At 35.9% G+C, this 23168-nt stretch overlaps 1 protein-coding gene across 1 annotated transcript in view; it reads left to right on the forward strand.

The window, feature by feature from the left end:
- Positions 1-2362: 2362 nt before the first annotated feature.
- BOLL (boule homolog, RNA binding protein) overlaps positions 2363-23168 on the forward strand; it is a 66411-nt gene continuing 45605 nt past the window's right edge. Inside the window, 5 exon segments of the mRNA XM_064287441.1 lie at positions 2363-2383; positions 3124-3282; positions 6593-6684; positions 8599-8653; positions 9389-9464. Of these exon segments, the coding sequence (XP_064143511.1) occupies positions 2363-2383; positions 3124-3282; positions 6593-6684; positions 8599-8653; positions 9389-9464 (403 nt within the window).

Genomic DNA, 23168 nt, shown 5'->3' on the forward strand with positions numbered 1-23168 from the left:
AGGCCGACGCCGGGGTCGGTGCCGTTGAGGGTTCCCGCCACTGCTTTTGGCGGGTTTGCAGAGCAAAATTTCTCGCTGGTTGGCCTTCTTTTCCCTCCCGCACTTTGGTGGGGAGGAGGTGGATCCTCGTGTCAGTGCCCAAGTCCACGATGACCCGAGAGAACCCGAGGAAGGTGTCTCTGCGGCCATTTTCCCCAGCGCCTCAACTTACTGGCCTCTCAGGGGAAGGAGCGCCGAGGCCTTGACTGCGACGGTTAGCCCGCCTTCTTCCTGTTGTCTTCATTTGCAAAGTAGCGTATAGATTTCGTAGTTCTCAAGGGGAGAAGGCAGTGAGAAAACACTACCCCTGGAGGTGAACTTTAATAAATTGTTTCGTGCTGGAGGAGCCCTGGTGGTGCTGTGGTTAAGAGCTCGGCAGCTAACCTAAAGGTGACAGTTCGAGTCCATCAGCCGCTCCTTGGAAGCCCTGGGGGTCAATTCTGCTTTGTTCTATATGGTCGCTATGGGCTGGAATAGACTTGTGGGCAATAGGTTTGGTTTCTGTTAGTGCTGAAAGCTTTATTAATCGCGGGAGCTTTACTTCTCACCCAATAAACCCTTTGCGGTCGAATCGATTCCGACTCATAGCGACCCCGTAGGACAGAGTAGACCTGCCCAATAGTATCGCTTATTTAGATGCTTTCATACCCTTTCAAAATTATTGCCAGCAGAATTTTTGACTTTTTTTTTTACTGTTTAATTCAATGCATCTATATCCTTCTCTAAGGAGCTTAAATGCTGCCTCTGCTTGAGGTTTGTTACCTGCAGTTTTTACTAGGCTATTGGTCATCGTGTATTCTTCAGTTCTCAGTCTCTATAGCAGGCTCTCCTGAAGAAATTATTTATTCATTCACTCGACAAATCTTTACTGAGCACCTCATATGTACCCATCACTACTTTAGATCATGCCCTCGTAAACATTACATTACATTCTAGTGGAAGAGACGATAAATATAAGAAGTAAATTATGTAGTATGTAACAAAGTGATAAACGGTAAGGGGAAAAATAAAGCATTTGAAATCCACAATAAAGTAGGATCCTTAGAAACTGGAGAATGATGTGAATTGGGTGTAAAAGTTGACTTTTCCTTTTCTCAGTGAGGTTTTTGTTTGTTTTAAACCTTTGTCTAGTTTCTCAAAATTGGAAATAAAGAACTCTGTTCATTGCTGTTTATTTCATCCCTCTTTCAATGAAAAATAATGGGACTTGACATTTACTCAAATTTGAGGATAAATGAGTTCATCCGTTGAACTCTAATTTTGTTTTTAAGAAAAGAATTTTGTGAAGACATTTATTTTCAATTTAACAAACAGGTTAGGTCTACACTCTGTAAAGAAACAAAGTGTTATCTCTAACAATAAAAATCCACAGTTTGAAAAATTACACTGAGTGTCCCATTGATACTTCATGGGTTCATCCATTCTAACTGAGCACCATATCCTACTGAGAAAAGTGACTGAGGTTATAAATAACCCACAGATACCTGGAGAGGATACTTTTAAGATGAGGTTCTCAATTTTTCTAATTGGAAACTACAACATGGAAATTATTAAATGTGGTGGCTTTTCTGTGCTTTAAAAAACTCCCTTCTTAGGCTGTATGTACCCCCCACCCTTAAGACTGGATAGAAAAGAGCCTATGAGGTCCAGCCTGTAGCCCCATAGCCACCACTGGCTATTTACCTGTACATCTTGCAGAGATTAAGATAGGGATGGTGGTTTTATTGGCCAATGAAGTGAAAGAGAACAGATGTGAAAACGAACAACTCCCCTACCTATTTGTGTTCATGTATTTATTTCTCAGAGCACTGGAATCATGAACTTCAAGTTTTTTGAAGCAGTCATTTAATATGTTAGACTGACTCAGAATTCCAAATAATGTTCCCTGAAGGAAAATAATTTGCAAGTTGTTGAATTGGTTTCTCTTTAAAATTCTATTCTCAAGTCTTTTGTTTCAGATGGACCTTAAGAGTCTACTATCTTGCCATTGTACAAAGGCTTGTATATTAAGATATATTTATTAAAATTTAAATTAGGTTCTCTGAGTTATAATTGTGAACATATGAACATGTACTGAGCTGAGTTCTTTGGTGTAAGTAGTTATGTCTATGAATTATAAAATAACATTTCTTTACAAAATCAGTTCAATCTTCAAATTGACGGGGCATTTAAAAATTCCACTTTAGAGCTGAAAAACAGTGAACTTAAACTTGTCAGAGTTTCTCTATTAACTTGTCAATGCCCTTTAGCCAGAAAGCACTAGGAATATACCTGTAGTTGAATGACTCTTTGCAATAAGGGAGGACATATACTATGGGGAGCCATGGGGGCCCTCAGTAAGAGGGTGTTCGAAATAACTTATCGTAGGACTTAGGCTTGTGTTAGGTGATTTTTGTAGAAGGTTTAAGAAAGAAAGGCTTTGCTGTGGATTACATGTTGTCAGGAAGTAGGAATTCTTTGGTTGGGTATGTTAAGAATTCTTATGTAGAAAGCAAAAAAGTATATATTGAGGCTAAAGCTATGATTGGTTAGGAAAAAAAAAAAGAAGAAGCAGTCACTCAAATCAGCCAGGACAAAGGGATATTTGATCATTTTTGTTGTTTGGACAATACTCTTGTTTTTGTCAATGTTCAGGCATGATTATGGAATGGTTTTGTTTTCATTTGATCCATCACAATCACAGAGTGTCCTTGTCTGATGTTGGTATTCTCGTAACAAGAGAAAACCACAGCCTAGCTATTGGCCTAGTAGAAGTACCAGGCCAACTCCAAATAATATCAAGGCCTAGCTGGTTGTGCCAGGCCAGCTCCCATCTGTCCAGAACTGCTTTTCTCTTTCTCAAAATTCTTTCTGAGTTTAATATTTCTCCATAAGATTTTTTCTGTGATTAAGTAGATTGTAGTTGAGAAATATTTACTATATGTTGTGTTGCCCCAAAAGCTGTTAGCTCTAATTATAATCTGCATTATATTCAGATAAAAGTAATGTTTAAAATACTAAGTTTTGTCTAAATGACTTGTCTTTTTGAAAGATACATTGTCTTAACCTGCATCAAAACTTGTGTCAGTGCTAAAAGGTTAAAAGAATTCTATTTTACAGCAAACATCAAATCAGACGCAAACAGATTCATTGTCTCCATCCCCTAATCCTGTGTCACCTGTGCCTTTGAATAACCCAACAAGTGCCCCAAGATATGGAACAGTAATCCCTAATCGCATCTTTGTAGGAGGAATTGACTTTAAGGTATCTATTTATGCACTTAATACAGCATTTTTTTGCATTAGAAGTTGTTTTATTTCTCAGAACCTTGTTTCTTTGTGTAGCTATAAAAATAAGAATGTATTTGCATAATGATCAGTAGGTTTCGAATTGTCTTAATATAAGTAATCTTTTCAACAGCTGTGTAATTAAAGTAGGGCGTATATAATTGTCCAATTTCACATACCAGGAAACTGAGGCTCATTGACTTGACATAGGCTCCTAGCTGATTAGTGGCAAAGTGAATACTAGACTGTTTCCTGACTCATAGCTCTACATTCTTCATTTTACCATGCTACACTAATATACTTTCTTGAGTAATACTCCAGTAGCCCAAATAATGTGTGATCATAATTTTTAAAAGAAGACAATTAAAAAACAATTTAGCCATATCCAATAACCAGTTGCTGTCCAGTCTGTTCCAAGTCATGGGGACCCAGTGTTCAAGAATTTCCTGAGCAAATTGCTTTCTATGATTTAACTCAGAATTGGATCACCGAAAATGTCCTCTGCCCTTATCATAATAAAGCATCTTAAATACATCTTATAGTATTAAAATTATATAATCGGCCATTTCACTCTTTCAAAGAAACATTGTGAGATATTTTACAGCACTGTCATATAGGAGGTAATGGTGACTACCTACAAGAAAGATATGCTCGAATACTCTAAGTGGAATCCCCTTACTTCCAAATAGATAAATAGAAAGATATCCAGACTTCCATATTACATATTGGAAATTACAGGGAAAGTTATAACCCTGGTGGCGTAGTGGTTAAGTGCTACAGCTGCTAACCAAGAGGTCGGCAGTTCAAACCCACCAGGTGCTCCTTGGAAACTCTATCGGGCAGTTCTACTCTGTCCTATAGGGTCGCTCTGAGTCAGAATCAACTCGAAGGCAGTGGGTTTGTATTTTTTAATTTAAAAAATCCTTGTGCCATTAGGGTATGATCTTTATAACTTAATATTTCTGCATAGGATTCTGTAGCTGATTTGAGTGGCTATCACATTCAGATGCTAACCATAAGGTTAGAGGCTGTATTTCACCCAGAGGTGCCTCAGAAGAAAGGCCTGGCAATGTACTTCCCAAAATCAGCCATTGAAAAGCTGTAGGAAAACAGTTCTAATCTCACACACATGGGATCGCCATGAGTTAGAACAGACTGGACAGCAACTGGTTATTGCTATATAATCAACCTGTAGCAATTCAAATGAATTACCTTTTTCCCGTACAAGAAAATGCTATGCTTTTAGTGTATTAGCCAAAATAATGACTTACAACCAAGTATGTAATTATTTCAGTAAAAACGAAAAAAAAAAAAAAGATTTCTCATGAAATGCTTATTTTAAAGATTTTCTGTTTCTATGGAAAATATTAATGGCTGTCCAAAAATATTCAACTTGGGTATTCTTGTTTAGAATTAATTTACATTATAATAGCTTTGTATATTTTCAAAAATACATCAATAAATATAAAATTTGTATGGTGTTCTCAGTTACTGAAGGCTATCATCTACAATATTAATTTCGGAGTTCCTTATTACAGTGTGGTCATAGCTTTAAGGTAACTGCTAGGGCACTCTCCTTTATGTCCTTTTGAAGCATGGAAATAGTTTACTGTAGTAGCAAGCAGTCTTCATTTTTTTTAACTTCTTATATTTAGACACCTACAGCCTATGCCCCTTAATATTTAGTCATCTTTTAGTTATCACTGACATCTTTCTAAGTCCTTACTTCTCAATGAAGAAATCGAGCTGGGAAATTGAGTTAGTGATTCTTTACCACAGAATAGTTTGAAGTAATGTTTTCAGATTTCTAACATAAGTTCTTATTCTAGCATTGATTCTGTTATGAGTTTATTGAAATAAAAGGCAATCATTTAATCTTAGATTAACTCAGTGTTTGTCATCATCCAGTTTGGCAGGCTTTATGTTACCAACTGGAGCCCTGGTGGTGCAGTGGTTAAGAGCTCAGCCTCTAACCAAAAGGATGGTAGTTTGAATCCACCAGCTGCTCCTTGGAAACCCTGTGAGGCAGCTGTACTCTGTCCTATAAGGTCACTATGAGGTGTACTTAACTAGATGGCAACAGGTTTGGTTTTATGGTTTGGTTTATGTTACCAACTAAAAAAAAACAATAGTACATATAAGTAAGGTAGCAGTAGAACTCAAGAGGCATTGCTCTGCTATTAAGCATGGCTCTTTTCCCATGCGTATAAATTTAAAAGAAAAATTCTAAGGACATACAAAATTACTCTTGAGGGCAAACAGTTATAGCTGAAACAGAAAATTAAATTACAGTGACTATAAGGTGAATACTTTGGGAAAAGATGATATGAGTCTAATATGAGAGTATTTCAGTATTTCAAATATGCAAAACTATCTTTGTAGATATCTTATACAAGTCTAATTATGATTCAAATTTTAATTCTTAATAATCATCATGATGTCTGTAATTAGCTGAAAATGGGTATTGAGTACAGGTAAATTATATGATAACTAAATCTTATAAACACTCCTTCTTATCACAAGTTGAGCTCAACTACCTTTGGAAATATATATACCTTTCCTAAGACCCAACTCTTCTGGGGCCTATGCTGATTAAAATAGAGCAAGTGGTGTAGGCCAACATAATCTACCACAACTATGGGCCTTCCTAAGCCACAAGAGTCGGTAGTAGCATGCACTTAGTGTATATTTATAAACCAAACCCAAGCTCGTTGCTGTGGAGTCGATTCTGACTCATAGCGACCCTGTAGGACACAGTAGAACTGCCCCATAGGGTTTCCAAGGAGCGGCTGGTGGATTCAAACTCCAACCTTGTGATTAGCAACTGAGCTCTTAACCACTGCACCACCAGGGCTCCGTTATATATCCGTGCCTAATCCAAATTGTTTTAATATATATTTACAGCCATGCCTAATCCAAATTGTTTTAATATATATTTATAAAAAAAAAAAATAGCCATGCCTAATTCAAGTTGTTGTTGAAAAACTGACCAACTAGAGAACAAGAACCACTGAAAGAGTCCTTTAAATAGTGAGTTCTTTGTGGTTTTAAAATAACTCAGGTTAAAAATTTTAGATTGATATGGTAACAATTTAACAACATAATTACTACATCAAGCAAGGTGTTTATTTTAATAACCTAATGCTTTCACACATTCTTTTTATGAGAGGCATTCTTGTATTCTTATTATTTATAGCTTTTTATGTCTTCAAGACAAGTATAAGAGTTGTCTAATCTTTTTTCAATTAAAAAAATGTTTTTTTCATATTTTCTTTTTATGCCATTAGACAAATGAAAATGACTTAAGAAAATTTTTTTCCCAGTATGGGTCTGTAAAAGAAGTGAAAATTGTAAACGACAGAGCTGGAGTGTCCAAAGGGTTAGTATCACTAAAGATAATACATAGAATTATCATCTTTATTTTATTGGATTACTAGGTTTTGTTTACTAACTTACTTTGATTCCTTTTTTTTTTTTTTTAACAATTTCATTCCCTCTTCTTCCCCCCTGTTTCTCACATTTGCTCGATAGTATGTGTGTGTACCTGTGAGTGTGTATTTTGAAGGGAAGGGGACACTATAGTATTCCTTAATTAGTTTGAAAGCTGTTCTTGGATAGGCTGAGGGACCATGTTAGGTAGCAAGAACTTAATATTGGAGGACCTAATGTCCAGTAGCTAAGGAACCAGAAGCTAAAGGAATCAGATACGTTTGGAATTATATCCCTACTTTAGACTATAGAGAACTTTGTTTTAAAACAGCAAACCCCAAGAGAATGGCTGTTGGCTGTGCCTCAGAGACCTAGTAGGGAACTAATATGAGAAATATAACTCTGTGAGACTGATTTTTATTGCTGTATTGAGAATAAAAATTTAGAAAAAAGCAGCAGCATTTGTCCAGAAATGTCTAATGATCTTAGAGCTGCATTAGTGGATTGGTGTGTACAAAAGCCAAATTTCAGAGAGGGAAAAGGTGATTTGCATAGAGCACTCATTTAAAGGAGTTTGACTACAAAGTGAAAAATGGATAAGGCAGTGGAGATCAATGAAGGACTGTGTTTGTTTTCTTGCAAGAAAGGCAAAACATATGTATTTATAGGCATTAGAAAAGGTACCAATGAAGTGGATAGAAAAAAATATTCGTGAGGAACATTAAGTGTTACAGATGGGCATTCTGAAAGAGATCAGATCCTACAGAGAGGTTATCTTTAAACAGATGAGGTATTTCTTCAGATTGCCAAACAACATTAAGATGAATTAAGACTGTATCAATTTTGTTGGCTAATAGAATTTGCATTATTTTGGTAGTATCCATATTTTATCGTTTAAAAAAAAATACATGAAAATGTGCACTGTATTTTATGTTTTTTCCACTGGGTGGTGTATGTGTTCTACCAAAAAATTTTATGTAAAAATACGTCCTTGGCTCTTGTTTGGAAACCCTGATAGCTCTTGTTTAAAGTTTGGGATAGTAGAAAAAGCAAAATTCCTTAGTCAGAAAATGGAATTTTTTATATAATACAGTAATTATAAATTGAAGAAATTAGTAGTCAAGAAATTTAGCACTATTCAAAAATGTTTCCTTAAGTTTCCATAATTAGAAATTATGCTTTGGAGAAATACTTTTATTTCTTTCTCTTTACCTAATTTTGGCTCTTTGGACATGGCATATATCATGTATTTGTATCCTTAAAAATGAACTTATATAAATTGAACTCTGAAGGTAGCAATCACATGAAAAGTCTCAGTTGTACATATTTTTTAACAGATACTATAGAAGGAAATAAGAAATATACTAATATGTATTTGCATTACTAATTTACATCTCTAATAATAATTACATAGTAAGCCTGCATACCCATTTACCAATGTAAGATATTTTGTGTTAAAAATTTTAGTTTAATTTTTTTAAGTTTTTTTTTTCTACTTTGATTCCTGTTTAAGCCAAACTCCTATAATTTTAAAAAGAGATTATTGGTCTAGACTGAAGTTCATTGCATCCCAGTTTATAAGCCAACCTATGAATTTGTCATGCTATCCTGCCTTAGATACAGCTCAAGGCTAAAAGTGTTATAAGATATCCCTGGCTTCTTTTTTTTTTTTTTTGTCTTTTTGTCCGTGTCTCTAAGAGGAAGGTGACCATCTTAAGCTGTGAATGATTCCCCTAAATTTCCGTCCTGGTGCACCACAGAAAGATACTCCTATAGTGGCCTATTCTTAAAAATCAAAATTTGGGGGAATCTTAATGTAACACTAATATAATAGTTTAAGAAAATAATTCATGCATTTATTTAGGTATGGCTTCATCACGTTTGAAACACAAGAAGATGCACAAAAAATTTTACAAGAGGTAAGATGTTTTGATGTATTTAACTTCACTTTTAGAACTTCTTTCTTTGAAAATAATCTCTTAAGGTATTTATTTTAATAGCAGAGTTCCTATATAGTGATCAATTACTAAAAAAAAAAAAAAAAAGTACTTGCATTTTAAGATTGACATCAGTCTCCAAAACAAATTGTATTAAAAAAAAGATTAAAGAGAAACTTTATCTGCAGAAGAACAGGTTCCAAATCATTACATGGGCATGGTATTGAAGTTTTAATATAATTTTCACTTCGTTTAAACTAAGAACTTGAAGTTGTCTTTTGTGAAGTTTTAGTAGGATTTTCAATTAAAAACACTATAAACATAGGTTCCTAGAGGTTACTTAAAATTATTTTCTTTCTATTGAATATTGTATCTAAACTAAGAGTGTAGAAAAAGTCTAAAGTCTGCAGTTCAGTGTAATAACTTTAAGTTATGGCAAATTTAGCATTTAATTTTAATAGAGAAAATAGAATTTGAATTATATATTACTAAGTCCTATGTTTCAAATGAGGAATTAGGGTCAGAGCATTGAAGCCAATATTGAGACCCATATCTTTTTTAATCTCAAGACTTTTCCCTTTTCACTTGCTTTCCTGCCTTCAAAGAATGTTACAGTCAGAATTTTAAAAATTCTTCCTCACTAGTTTTTCCTTATTGGTTTTATAAATAACAATGCCAAAAAAAAAAACAAAACAATTTATTTCTTCTTTATTTTAGGCAGAAAAACTTAATTATAAGGATAAGAAACTGAACATTGGTCCAGCAATAAGAAAACAACAAGTAGGGATCCCTCGTATGTATTGAAATCTAATATTTTTTTCAACACTTTTATGTGGTTCTTTTTTTTTGAAAAATTTTAAAAACATTTTATAGGAATTCTCTTTCATTTTATAAGCTTATTTTAGGAAAGTTGGTGGCCAAATGAGTATTTCTTACCGCAAATCAATATATATTGATTTTTTTGGAGGGCTAGGGAAAGATTTACTTAATGATTCTTAGGTCATTCCATATAGTTACATCTATAAAGGAAATTTCTCTTATAAAAATATCACTTAAGATGTAGTACACACTTAGAATTAATCACAGAGTAAAAATACTGAAAGTGAAAATATAAAACTAACATCAGAAACTCTGTCTCCATGGTGTGTACTGTATACATAATTGGCTAAGTCGCTTGCTTTCCTCAAATTTCTGTAATGCTTTCAACTCTACCCTTCTTTTTTCTCACTCTTTTCATTTATTGAATTAGTCATCTTTATAGTTATCTTTACCTGTAATATTTTTTAAAGTCTCTAGCAGAGTCTTTGACTAGAAGGAGAAACTTCACATATGATTAGGAGCTAAAATTTCTTGTTTTTCACCAATATTCTAATGTCTACTGGGATGTTTAAAACATTAGGTAGTTATTCAACATCTGTTAACAATTTAATAGATTTGCTCATTGGGACTGTACTGTTTTTGACTTAGAAGTTAACAGATACTGAGTTTAATTTTGACTTAGTATTTGTTAAATTAGGAGATGATTGAAGTGTTATATGAAGGTTAATACTTCAAAATGGAATGCACTAAATATGGCAAAATGCTGAATATTTTTGCACTACTGTTATTAGCTGAAGGAGTCCTTAGGTGGTGCAGATGGTTAACATGCTTCTCTGCTAACTGAAAGGTTGTAGATTCGAGTTCACCTACAGGCCCCTCAGAAAAAATGTCAAGTTTCAAAAAATCAGCCATTGAAAAGAAAACCCTATGGAGCATAGTTCTACTCTGACACACACCTAATAGTTATTTAAGAACTATTCAGTACAAGGGTAGATGCTGTGAATTTTCATTTATTTTATTGAATCTTCACAAAACCCATGTGGTATTTTTATAAATACACAATTCAGTCTTGAAAGGTAAAGTCACTGTTTTACAAACATTTCTGCTAAAATGCTCTTAAAGGTGGAAGAATATTAATTTTGATATGTTGGCAATCTTAACCCATTGCGACATACCAGAATTGCAAATGTTCTTTAAAGTCTCATAGTTTATATAAAAACTTTATGCACAATTTGCATTCTGTTCCATAATATCATAGTATTTATTTTAACATAAAAATGTTTACCCAAAACAATTGTTTGAATAAAAATGATTACCATATTTTCACGCAGATAGCACGTGTTCTACTTTTTTTTTTTGCCAACCATGCCTTCCCCCCATGAAGTATTTTTGTAAGCATGCTAATTTTTTTTACATGTTGCTGTAAATACGTAATGGGGGGAGGGCGCAGTTCGCAAAAAAACACAGATCGCCGGTGTTATTTGTGTAAAAATACGGTATGTAGGAACATCACCATGGTTAGCCAGTGCGTTTCCACATCTCTTGGCATACTATCCCAAACCCTTTTGGGCATACATACATAATATGAGAAGTATAACTTAACCCAATAGTGGTAGCACTAGCCTTCAAATGCAGGACTGTTGACTTCAAAGCTCTTTTTACGTGTCTTTTTTTTTTCCATAAAGAAATACTGAAGAAATTATAGGTATTAAAAGAACATTTATGGAGAGTGATGTCACGCAAAATGGTGGAGTGAGAAGCTCTAGGGGTTGGTCTCTCCTCCAGACCAACAATTGAACTGGAAAGAGCAATTGGAATAAACTATTTTGGAATTCTGGTATCTGATTGGACACTTACAACAACCTCTTAACAAAGGAGTGCCTGATGAAGGGAGGGGCTGCTGATCTTTCATAGGCAAGCCACAGTTGCCAACTGGCTACCATCCTCCATTCCTCACCCCTACTGTAGTGGTGGAGATGGTGGCCCATGTTCCAAGAATGGCTGGGTTGATGCTACGGCAGGCAGAGGGGACCTAGCCCTCTAAAGATTGGGGGTTGTACATTTCAGTTGGTTTGGCAGTGCCCTGAGGGACTGGTGCAGATGATTGCTGTGATTTCACCCCTTGCAGCAGCAGTGGCTTCTCCCAGTGGCAGCAGGTTAAAGGGCCAATATGCCTCTTTTAGGAACCCTGGTGGTGCAAACAGTTGAGCACTTGGCTGCTAACTGAAAGTTGGTGGTTGAAACCCACCCAGTGGCTCTGCAGGAAAAAGACCTGAAGATCTGCTTCTGTAAAGATTAGAGCCAAGAAAACCCTATGGGGTTCTTCTGCTCTTTCACATGGGGTCACTATAGTTAAAATAGACTCAACAGCACCTAATGACATACCTCTTTATTTTGGGTGAAATCTGTCAGGCCACTAACTACAGAATGCACTTTTCAAAAATAGTTTGGAGCAATCACTAAACAAACAGACTAGTTTAGCCTTCATCAAGTAACAACAGCATTCCCTGAGGAGTGGGAAAATCAGATTTCCAGAGCCACCACATTATAATACTCAGAATGTCCAGTCCAACATGTCCATGTCCAACAAAACTATAAAATATATAAAGAAACAAGAAAGTATGCCCCATTTACAGGAAAAAAAGAATTTGACTGAAACTATCCCTAAGGAAGCTCTGACATTGGAATTATTAGTCAAAGATGATAAATCAGCTGTCCTGAATATATGTAGTGAGTTAAAGTAAACTACAGACAAAGAAGTAAAGAAAGTCAGGAAAATGATTCATAAACTGAATGAGGATATCAGTAAAAAGATATCAATTATAAAAAGAGGAACCAAACAAATGCTGGAACTCAAAAGTACAGTAACCGAAATAAAAAATTTATTGGAGAGGGGCTCAACAGCAGATTAAAACAGGCAGAAGAAGGGATCAGTGAACTTGAAGATAAGACAATTGAAATTATCTGAGGATCAGAAAGAGAAAAGAATGAAGAAAAATGAACAGCCTGAGGGACCTGTGGGACACCATCGAACAAACCAACATAGGCATCATAGGAGTGCTAGAAGGAGAAGAGAGATAGAGAGGCAGGAAAAATATTTGAGGAAATAATGGCCATAAACTTCACAAGTATGATGAAAGATATGAATCTACACATCCCAGAAGCTCAATGAACTCCAAGAAGGATAAACTTAGACCCACACCAAGACACATTTAGTCAAACTGTCAAAAACCAAAGAGTAGAGAGAATCTTGAATGCAGCAAGAGAGAAGCAAATCATAACACACAAGGAATCTTCAGTAAGATTAACATCTGGTTTCTAATTAGAAACCATGGAGGCAGTGAAATAACATATTTAAAGTGCTGAAAGAAAAAGCTGTCGAGCAAAAATTCTATATATCCAGCAGAGCTATCTTTTAAGAATGAAGGAAAAATTAAGACATTCCTAGATTTAAAAAAAAGCTGAGGGAGTTCAGTACCAGTAGACATGCACTACAAGAAATGCTAAAGGGAGTCCTTCAGGCTGAAGTGAGAAGACTTTAGATAGTAACTTGAAGCCATAAGAAGAAATAAAGAAGGCTGATAAAGGTAATTACATAAAAAAAATATAAAAGTCAATATTATTGTACTTTTGGTTTGTAACTCCTCTCTTTTTCATATATTATTTTAAAGGCAAGTGCATAGAAGAGTAATTATAAACCTGTGTTATTTATGACAATAACAATATAAAGGGAGAGGGACAGAGATGTGTAAGGGCAGAGTGTATGTATACCATTGTAAATAAGTTGGCATTATTTAAACTAGGTTGTTATAAGTTTAAGATGTTAATTGTAATCCCCAAGGTAACCACTAAGGAAATAACTAAGAATGGCACAGAAAAGAAAAGAAGTCTAGAATCAAAACAGTATACTACAAATATTCAACTAAATACCAAAAAAAGGCAATAAAAAAGGAATTCAGGAAGAAAAAAAAATTAAGACATACAGAAAAAAAATTGCTAAATGGCAGAAGTAAATCCTTTCTTACCAGTAATTACTTTAAGTGTAAATGGATTAAATGCTCCAAGAAAGCCACCAGGGCTAATAAACAAATTCAGTAAAGTTGCAGGATACACAGTCAACATGCAAAAATGAGCTTTATTTTGATATACCAGTGCCTTAGGCTAGGTTCTCCAGAGGAGCAAAACCAGTGAAATGTATATATAAATACACATGGAAAGATTTACTTAAAGAAAATGGCAGTTGTGGGGGCTGGCAAGTCCCAAATCCGTGGGCCCAGCAGCAGGCTGAGGACCCTTGCTGGCTCATGGGGTTGCAGGGGCTGGTGAATCCAAGATCTACAGGTCAGGCAGCAGGCTGAAGACTTCTGCAGACTTATGTCCCAAGAACTAGACGTCAGGTAATGAGAAGAATAGGGGGTTGAATAAGGGGCTGAGAGAAAGAATGAGCTTTGCCAGACATCCATTTATATACTGGAGGCAGGCCACACCCCCAAGGAAACCCCCTTTTCAACTGATTGGCTGCTCATATCAGATCCCAAAATGGAAGGTTATTACATTATGGAAGAGCACATGCCAAATCAGAGAATCATAGCCTACCCAAGTTGACACATAACATTAACTATCACACCCTGCAATAAGCAAACCAAAAAGGGAATTTCATTTACAATAGTATCAAAAAGAATAAAGTAACTAGGAATAAATCTAATGAAGGAGGAGAAAGGCTTGTATGCTTAAAACTACAAAACATTGCTGAAAGAAGACCTAAATAAATGGAAAGACACCCCTTCATGAATTGGAAGGCTTAACATTGTTAAGATGACAGTACTACCCAAAGCTTTCTGCAGATTCAACATTAATTCCTACCAAAATCTCAATGGTGTTTTTCACAGAAATAAAAAATCCTATCCTAAAATTAATATGGTATCTCAGGGGACCCCAAATAGCCAAAACAAAACAAAAGAACATAGGTGGAGCATTGATATATCTCAATTTCAAGATATACTACAAAGTCACAATAATCAAAGCAGTATAGTATTGGCATAAGGACAGCCAATGGAATAGAATAGGAAGTCCAGAATTAAATTCTTATATATGGTCAGTTGATTTTTAACAAAGGTGCCAAGACTATTCAATGGGCAAAAGACAATCTTTTCAATAAAAAGTGCTGGGTAAACTGGATCTCCACATGCCAAATGATGAAGTTGGACCCTTATCTTATACCGTATACAAAAATCAACTCAAGATGGATCAAAGACCTAAATCTAAGAGCTAAAACCATAAATTGCTTAGGAGAAAAGTTTCATAACCTTGGATATGGCAATAGATTCTTGGATATGACACCAAAAGCACAGACAAGAATAGAAAAAATAGATAAATTGGGTTTTATCAAAATTAAAAACTTTTATGTATCTAAGGACACTATCAAAAGAATGAAAAGACAACCCACAGAATGGGAGAAAATATTTTCAAATCATATATCTAATAAGGGATTAATATCCAGAATATATAAAGAACATTTAAAACTAACAACAAAACAACAAACAACTCAATGAAAGTATGGGCTTGAAAAAAAAGATATCAAAATGGCCAATGTTGTTGTTGTTAGGTGCCATCAAGTCAATTCTGACTGATAGCGACCCTATAATACCACAGAATGAAACACTGCCTGGTCCTGCACCATCCTTACAATCATTATGCTTGAACCCATTGTTGCAGCCACTATGTCAAACCATCTCATTGAGGGTCTTCCTCTTTTCCACTGACCCTGTATGCCAATAATGACCCTGTATGGCCAATAAGCACATGAAAAGATATACAACATCATTTGCATTAGAGAAATGCAAAAAAAAAAAAAAAAACCATAATGAGATATCACTTCATACCCACTAGGATGGCTATTATTAGAAAAACAGAAAATAATAAATTTGGCAAAGTTGTGGAGAAGCTGGAACCCTTGTACATGGCTGATGGGAATGCAAAATGGTGGAGCCACTATGGAAAACAGTTTGGTAGTTCCTCAAAAAGTTAAACATAGAATTACCTTAAAAAACCCACTGCCATTGAGTCGATTCCGACTCATAGCGACCCTATAGGACAGAGTAGAACTGCCCCATAGAATTTCCAAGGAGCGCCTGGCGGATTTGACCTGCCGACCTCTTGGTTAGCAGCTGTAGCACTTAACTACTACGCCACCAGGGTTTCCCAGAATTACCTTATGACTAGGTATATACCCAAAAAACTTAAAAGCAGGGACTCAAACAGATACTTGTACACCAGAGTTCATTGCAGCATTATTCACAGTACCCAAAAGGTGGAAACAACTCAAGTGTCCATCAGAAAATTAATAAGTAAAAATATGGTATATAGATACAGTGTAATACTTTACATCCAGAAAAAGAAATGAAATTTTGTTCATGCTACAACATGAATAAACCTTGAAAACATGCTAAGTGAAATGAGCCAGACACAAAAGGATAAATATTGTATGATCCCACTTATATGAGTTATCTAGAAATTCATAAACAAAAAATAGAATAGAGGTTACCAGGGGTTAGGAGGAGAATGGATAATTATTGTTTAATTGGTATAGAGGTTCTGTTTGGGATGGTAAAAAAAGATCTGGAAAGATAGTAGTAATAGTTGCACAACATGGTGAATATAATGTCACTGAATTGTACACTTAAAAGTGGGTAAAATGGTAAAGCTTATGTATATTTTACCACAATAATTTTTTTAAAATAGTTTTAGATCAATGGATGAAAGGTAGTCAATGCAGTAGGTGGTACTGTCTGTTCCAGTAGTGGGAGTAGGGGAAGAGTACATTTACAAAATACAAGGTATTCTTAATTTTTCCCCCAAATTAGTCCCAGCTACCTTCCTTGTTTGCCTTGATCAATGGAAAAGTCTCCTGACTCGTTCTCAAATCCAATCCTGCTGCCTTCCAATCACAAGGCAGCAACAGTGAGCTTTCAGAAATGCACATCTTATGTTATTCTTGGCTTATTTTGAGAGCTCTTCCTTTTTCTTTCTGTGTGTTAGCAATCTGGCTCTCTCAGTTTCAAAACACACCACCATGCTCCTGTCTTCTAAAGTCTCTCATACACTGTTGCCTTTACCTAGAATGCTCTTTGCCTTTCCGTTCCCCATCCCATTCACTGTTTAAAGTCAGCGTAAACATTTCCTCACAAAAGCCTTTTATATGCTCCATAGTACCCTATACTCCACCACTCATCTGTCATTTTGTCATACTGTGGTGGCTTGCATGTTGCTATAATGCTGAAAGCTAGGCCGCCATTATTTCAAATAAGCAGCAGGGTCACCCATCCCATAGTGGACAGGTTTTAACAGGGCTTCCAGACTAACGGCATAGGAAGAAAGGCCTGGAGATCTACTTCTGAAAATAAAATGAAAATGAACAACAAAACATTGTCCAACTTGCTTGCTTTGGGCATGTCATCAGGAAAGATCAACTGCTAGAGGAGGACATCATGTTTGGTGAAATAGAAGGCCAATAAGTGTATAGGAGACCCTTGGTAAGATAGACTGGCACAACAGCCGCAGTGATGGACTAGAACATGCTGGTGGTTGTGAGGATGGCACAGGACCTGACAGTGTTTCATTCTGTTGTACATAAACTCACTATGAGTCAGAGTTCACTCAATAGCAGCTAATAACAACCCTATACTACCTTTTCATTTTGTTTATCAAAATTATAATTTATTAATTGCCACAATAGTTAATGATTATTTTCCCTACCAAACCTAACTTCTGTTAGGACAGAGACCATGTCCTAATTTTTTATTTATTTATTTATTTATTTATTTTGCAGTAACACCAGGCATAGTTCACTGCCTTGTAATAGTATGCACTCAAAATTTATTTACTTAACAGATAAACCCATGGTTTATCGATGTGCTTTGGATGAATTCATGAACCTCTTGAAATTGTGTGCAAAATTGTTTTTGAATGTATCTATCTCTGAGAAAAGGGTCCATGGGTTTCGTCAGATTCTCAAAAAGATAACCACTAAAATAAACAGTAATAATACTGGACAAAATTACAGTGAAAATACAAAAACTGAACAATGATAGTGCTACTTACAGTGATAGATTGATGCTACCTGAAGTGTGATTTGCAGACAGACAGCAGCAATTCACCCAAAATCTGTCAGAATGCAAATTCTCAGGCTTCACTCCAGGCTGCAAGAATGGGCTCAAGCTCAGCAACAATTGTGAGGATGGTGCAGGTCCTGGCAACATTTAGTCCTGTTACATATAAAGTTACAATGAGCCCTAATCAACTCAAAAGCACCTAACAACAACACTTCAGACTTACTGAGTCAAAATCTCTGGTGGTGGGGCCTGAAATTTGTATTTTAATAAGCTCTCTAGGTGATTCTTATACATGGTGGAAGGAACATTACCAATTCCAGTAATTTATATAACCTTGCTGGTCAAGTACTTAATCTCCCTTGTTTTATATAGCCTTTAAAGTCTCCTGCATGATAATTTTTTTCTTTTTTTTTTTCGTTTGTATAACTTGGCCTGGGAGAACAGGTAGAGACCCAAAGTAGCCACTGAAGATTTGTGGTCATGTTTGCAACAGCAGCAGCTGTAACAAGCGAAGATGAGAGAATAAAAGAGAGTCACAACATGAATGAGTGCTTGCTGATAGTTGTTGTTGGGTCTGTCGAGTTGTTTCTCACTCATAGCAACCCTTTGTACAGCAGAACGAAACGCTGCCTGGTCCTGTGCTGTCCTCACAATCGTTATGCTTGAGCTCAGTGTTGCAGCCACTGCGTCAGTCCATCTCATTGAGGGCCTTCCTCTTTTTTGCTGACCCTCTACTTTACCAAGCATGATGTTCTTCTCCAGGAACTGATTCCTCCTGATTACATGCCCAAAGTGCGACAGAGTCCCTCCATCCTTGCTTCTGAGGAACATTCTGGCTGTACTTCTTCCAAGACAGATTTGTTCATTCTTTTGGCAGTTTATGGTATATTCAATATTCTTCACTAATATCATAATCCATGATGTCAATTCTTCTTTGGTCTTCCTTATTTATTGGCCAGCTTTCGCAGGCACATGCGGCAATTGAAAACACAATGGCTTGGGTCAGGTATACCTTGGTCCTTAAAGTGACATCTTTGCTGATAGTAGATCCAAAAATCAGTAGGTCAGAACCAAAACATCTTAAGGAAAATAAAATGTCCTTCACCTTCACTGCCTGCATCATCTTTGACCGTTTACAAATAAAATACTAAAAACCTGTTGCACTCAAGTCGACACTGACTCATAGCAACCCTGTAAGACAGAGTACAACTGCCTCATATGGTTTCCAAGGAGCAGATGGTGGATTCAAACTGCCAACCTCTTGGTTAGCAGCTGTAGCTCTCAACCACTGTGCCACCAGGGCTCCATTTACAAATAAAACGTGTAACTAATTACATCTTAGGAATTTCTACAATGTCTATAGCATTCAAAAAAAAAAAAAACCCAGGCAGGGCCAAGATGGCGGACTAGGTGGACGCTACCGCGGATCCCTCTTGCAACAAAGACTTGGAAAAACAAGTGAATCGATCACATGCATAACAATCTACGAACCCTGAACAACAAACACGGATTTAGAGATGGAGAACGAACAAATATGGAGAGGCAGCGATTGTTTTCAGAGCCTGGAGCCAGCGTACCAGTCAGCGGATTTTCTGGAAAAACTAGTTTCCCAGTGATGGCTCGGAGACAGCAGTCCATATCAAACCACATAAAGAAGCAGACCATGACAGCTTCTCCAACCCCCCAAACAAAAGAATCAAAATCTTTCCCAAATGAAGATACAATATTGGAATTATCAGATACAGAATATAAAAAACTAATTGACAGAATGCTTCAAGACATCAGAAACGAAATAAGGCAAACTGCAGAAAAAGCCAAGGAACACACTGATAAAACTGTTGAAGAACTCAAAAAGATTATTCAAGAACATAGTGGAAAAATTAATAAGTTGCAACAATCCATAGAGAGGCAGCATGTAGAAATCCAAAAGATTAACAATAAAATTACAGAATTAGACAACGCAATAGGAAGTCAGAGAAGCAGACTCGAGCAATTAGAATGCAGACTGGGACATCTGGAGGACCAGGGAATCAACACCAACATAGCTGAAAAAAAATCAGATAAAAGAACTTAAAAAAATGAAGAAACCCTAAGAATCATGTGGGACTCTATCAAGAAGGATAACTTGCGGGTGATTGGAGTCCCAGAACAGGGAGGGGGGACAGAAAACACAGAGAAAATAGTTGAAGAACTCCTGACACAAAACTTCCCTGACATCATGAAAGACGAAAGGATATCTATCCAAGATGCTCATCGAACCCCATTTAAGACTGATCCAAAAAGAAAAACACCAAGACATATTATCATCAAACTCGCCAAAACCAAAGATAAACAGAAAATTTTAAAAGCTGCCAGGGAGAAAAGAAAGGTTTCCTTCAAGGGAGAATCAATAAGTTCAGACTACTCAGCTTTTTTACTCAGCAGAAACCATGCAGGCAAGAACGGAATGGGACGACATATACAGAGCACTGAAGGAGAAAAACTGCCAGCCAAGGATCATATATCCAGCAAAACTCTCTCTGAAATATGAAGGCGAAATTAAGATATTTACAGATAAACACAAGTTTAGAGAATTTGCAAAAACCAAACCAAAGCTACAAGAAATACTAAAGGATATTGTTTGGTCAGAAAACCAATAATATCAGATACCAGCACAATACAAGGTCACAAAACAGAATGTCCTGATATCAACTCAAATAGGGAAATCACAAAAACAAACAAATTAAGAATAATTAAAAAAAAATAACAATACACATAACAGGGAATCATGGAAGTCAATAGGTAAAAGATCACAATAATCAAAAAGAGGGACTAAATACAGGAGGCATTGAACTGCCAGATGGAGAGTGATACAAGGCGATATAGAACGATACAAGTTACGTTTTTACTTAGAAAAATAGGGGTAAATAATAAAAAAAGGTAACCACAAAAAGGTATAACAACTCCATAACTCAAGAAAAACGTAACGACTCAACTAACAAAGTCAAACACTATGAAAATGAGGATCTCACAATTTACTAAGAAAAACGTCTCAGCACAAAAAAGTATGTGGAAAAATGAAATTGCCAACAACACACATGAAAAGGCATCAAAATGACAACACTAAAAACTTATTTATCTATAATTACGCTGAATGTAAATGGACTAAATGCACCAATAAAGAGACAGAGAGTCACGGACTGGATAAAGAAACACGATCCATCTATATGCTGCCTACAAGAGACACACCTTAGACTTAGAGACACAAACAAACTAAAACTCAAAGGATGGAAAAAAAATATATCAAGCAAACAATAAGCAAAAAAGAAGAGGAGTAGCAATATTAATTTCTGACAAAATAGACTTTAGACTTAAATCCACCATAAAGGATAAAGAAGGACACTATATAACGATAAAAGGGACAATTCATCAGGAAGACGTAACCATATTAAATATTTATGCACCCAATGATAGGGCTGCAAGATACATAAATCAAATTTTAACAGAATTGAAAAGTGAGATAGACACTTCCACAATTATAGTAGGAGACTTCAACACACCACTATCGGAGAAGGACGGGATATCCAGTAAGAAGCTCAATAGAGACACGGAAGACCTACTTACAACAATCAACCAACTTGACCTCATTGACTTATACAGAACTCTCCACCCAACTGCTGCAAAATATACTTTTTTTTCTAGCGCACATGGAACATTCTCTAGAATAGACCACATATTAGGTCACAAAACAAACCTTTGCAGAGTCCAAAACATCGAATTATTACAAAGCATCTTCTCAGACCACAAGGCAATAAAACTAGAGATCAATAACAGAAAAACGAGGGAAAAGAAATCAAATACTTGGAAAATGAACAATACCCTCCTGAAAAAAGACTGGGTTATAGAAGACATCAAGGAGGGAATAAGGAAATTCATAGAATGCAACGAGAATGAAAATACTTCCTATCAAAACCTCTGGGACACAGCAAAAGCAGTGCTCAGAGGCCAATTTATATCAATTAATGCACACATACAAAAAGAAGAAAGAGCCAAAATCAGAGAACTGTCCCTACAACTTGAACAAATAGAAAGTGAGCAACAAAAGAACCCATCAGGCACCAGAAGAAAACAAATAATAAAAATTAGAGCTGAACTAAATGAATTAGAGAACAGAAAAACAATTGAAAGAATTAACAAAGCCAAAAGCTGGTTCTTTGAAAAAATTAACAAAATTGATAAACCATTGGCTAGACTGACTAAAGAAATACAGGAAAGGAAACAAATAACCCGAATAAGAAACGAGAAGGACCACATCACAACAGAACCAAATGAAATTAAAAGAATCATTTCAGATTACTACGAAAAATTGTACTCTAACAAATTTGAAAACCTAGAAGAAATGGATGAATTCTTGGAAAAACACTACCTACCTAAACTAACACATTCAGAAGTAGAACAACTAAATAGACCCATAACAAAAAAAAGAGATTGAAACGGTAATCAAAAAACTTCCAACAAAAAAAAAGCTCTGGCCCGGACGGCTTCACTGCAGAGTTCTACCAAACTTTCAGAGAAGAGTTAACACCACTACTACTGAAGGTATTTCAAAGCATAGAAAAGGACGGAATACTACCCAACTCATTCTATGAAGCCACCATCTCCCTGATACCAAAACCAGGTAAAGACATTACAAAAAAAGAAAATTACAGACCTATATCCCTCATGAACATAGATGCAAAAATCCTCAACAAAATTCTAGCCAATAGAATCCAACAACACATCAAAAAAATAATTCACCCTGATCAAGTGGGATTTATACCACGTATGCAAGGCTGGTTTAATATCAGAAAAACCATTAATGTAATCCATCACATAAATAAAACAAAAGAGAAAAACCACATGATCTTATCAATTGATGCAGAAAAGGCATTTGACAAAGTCCAACACGCATTTATGATAAAAACTCTTACCAAAATAGGAATTGAAGGAAAATTCCTCAACATAATAAAGGGCATCTATGCAAAGCCAACAGCCAACATCACTCTAAATGGAGAGAACCTGAAAGCATTTCCCTTGAGAACGGGAACCAGACAAGGATGCCCTTTATCACCGCTCTTATTCAACATCGTACTTGAAGTCCTAGCCAGGGCAATTAGGCTAGACAAAGAAATAAAGGGTATCCGGATTGGCAAGGAAGAAGTAAAGTTATCACTATTTGCAGATGACATGATTATATACACAGAAAACCCTAAGGAATCCTCCAGAAAACTACTGAAACTAATAGAAGAGTTTGGCAGAGTCTCAGGTTATAAAATAAACATACAAAAATCACTTGGATTCCTCTACATCAACAAAAAGAACACCGAAGAGGAAATAACCAAATCAATACCATTCACAGTAGCTCCCAAGAAGATAAGATACTTAGGAATAAATCTTACCAAGGATGTAAAAGACCTATACAAAGAAAACTACAAAGCTCTACTACAAGAAATTCAAAAGGACATACTTAAGTGGGAAAACATACCTTGCTCATGGATAGGAAGACTTAACATAGTAAAAATGTCTATTCTACCAAAAGCCATCTATAC

This window comes from Loxodonta africana, chromosome 6, assembly GCF_030014295.1.
Source record: "Loxodonta africana isolate mLoxAfr1 chromosome 6, mLoxAfr1.hap2, whole genome shotgun sequence".
NCBI classification, from domain to species: Eukaryota; Metazoa; Chordata; class Mammalia; order Proboscidea; family Elephantidae; genus Loxodonta; species Loxodonta africana.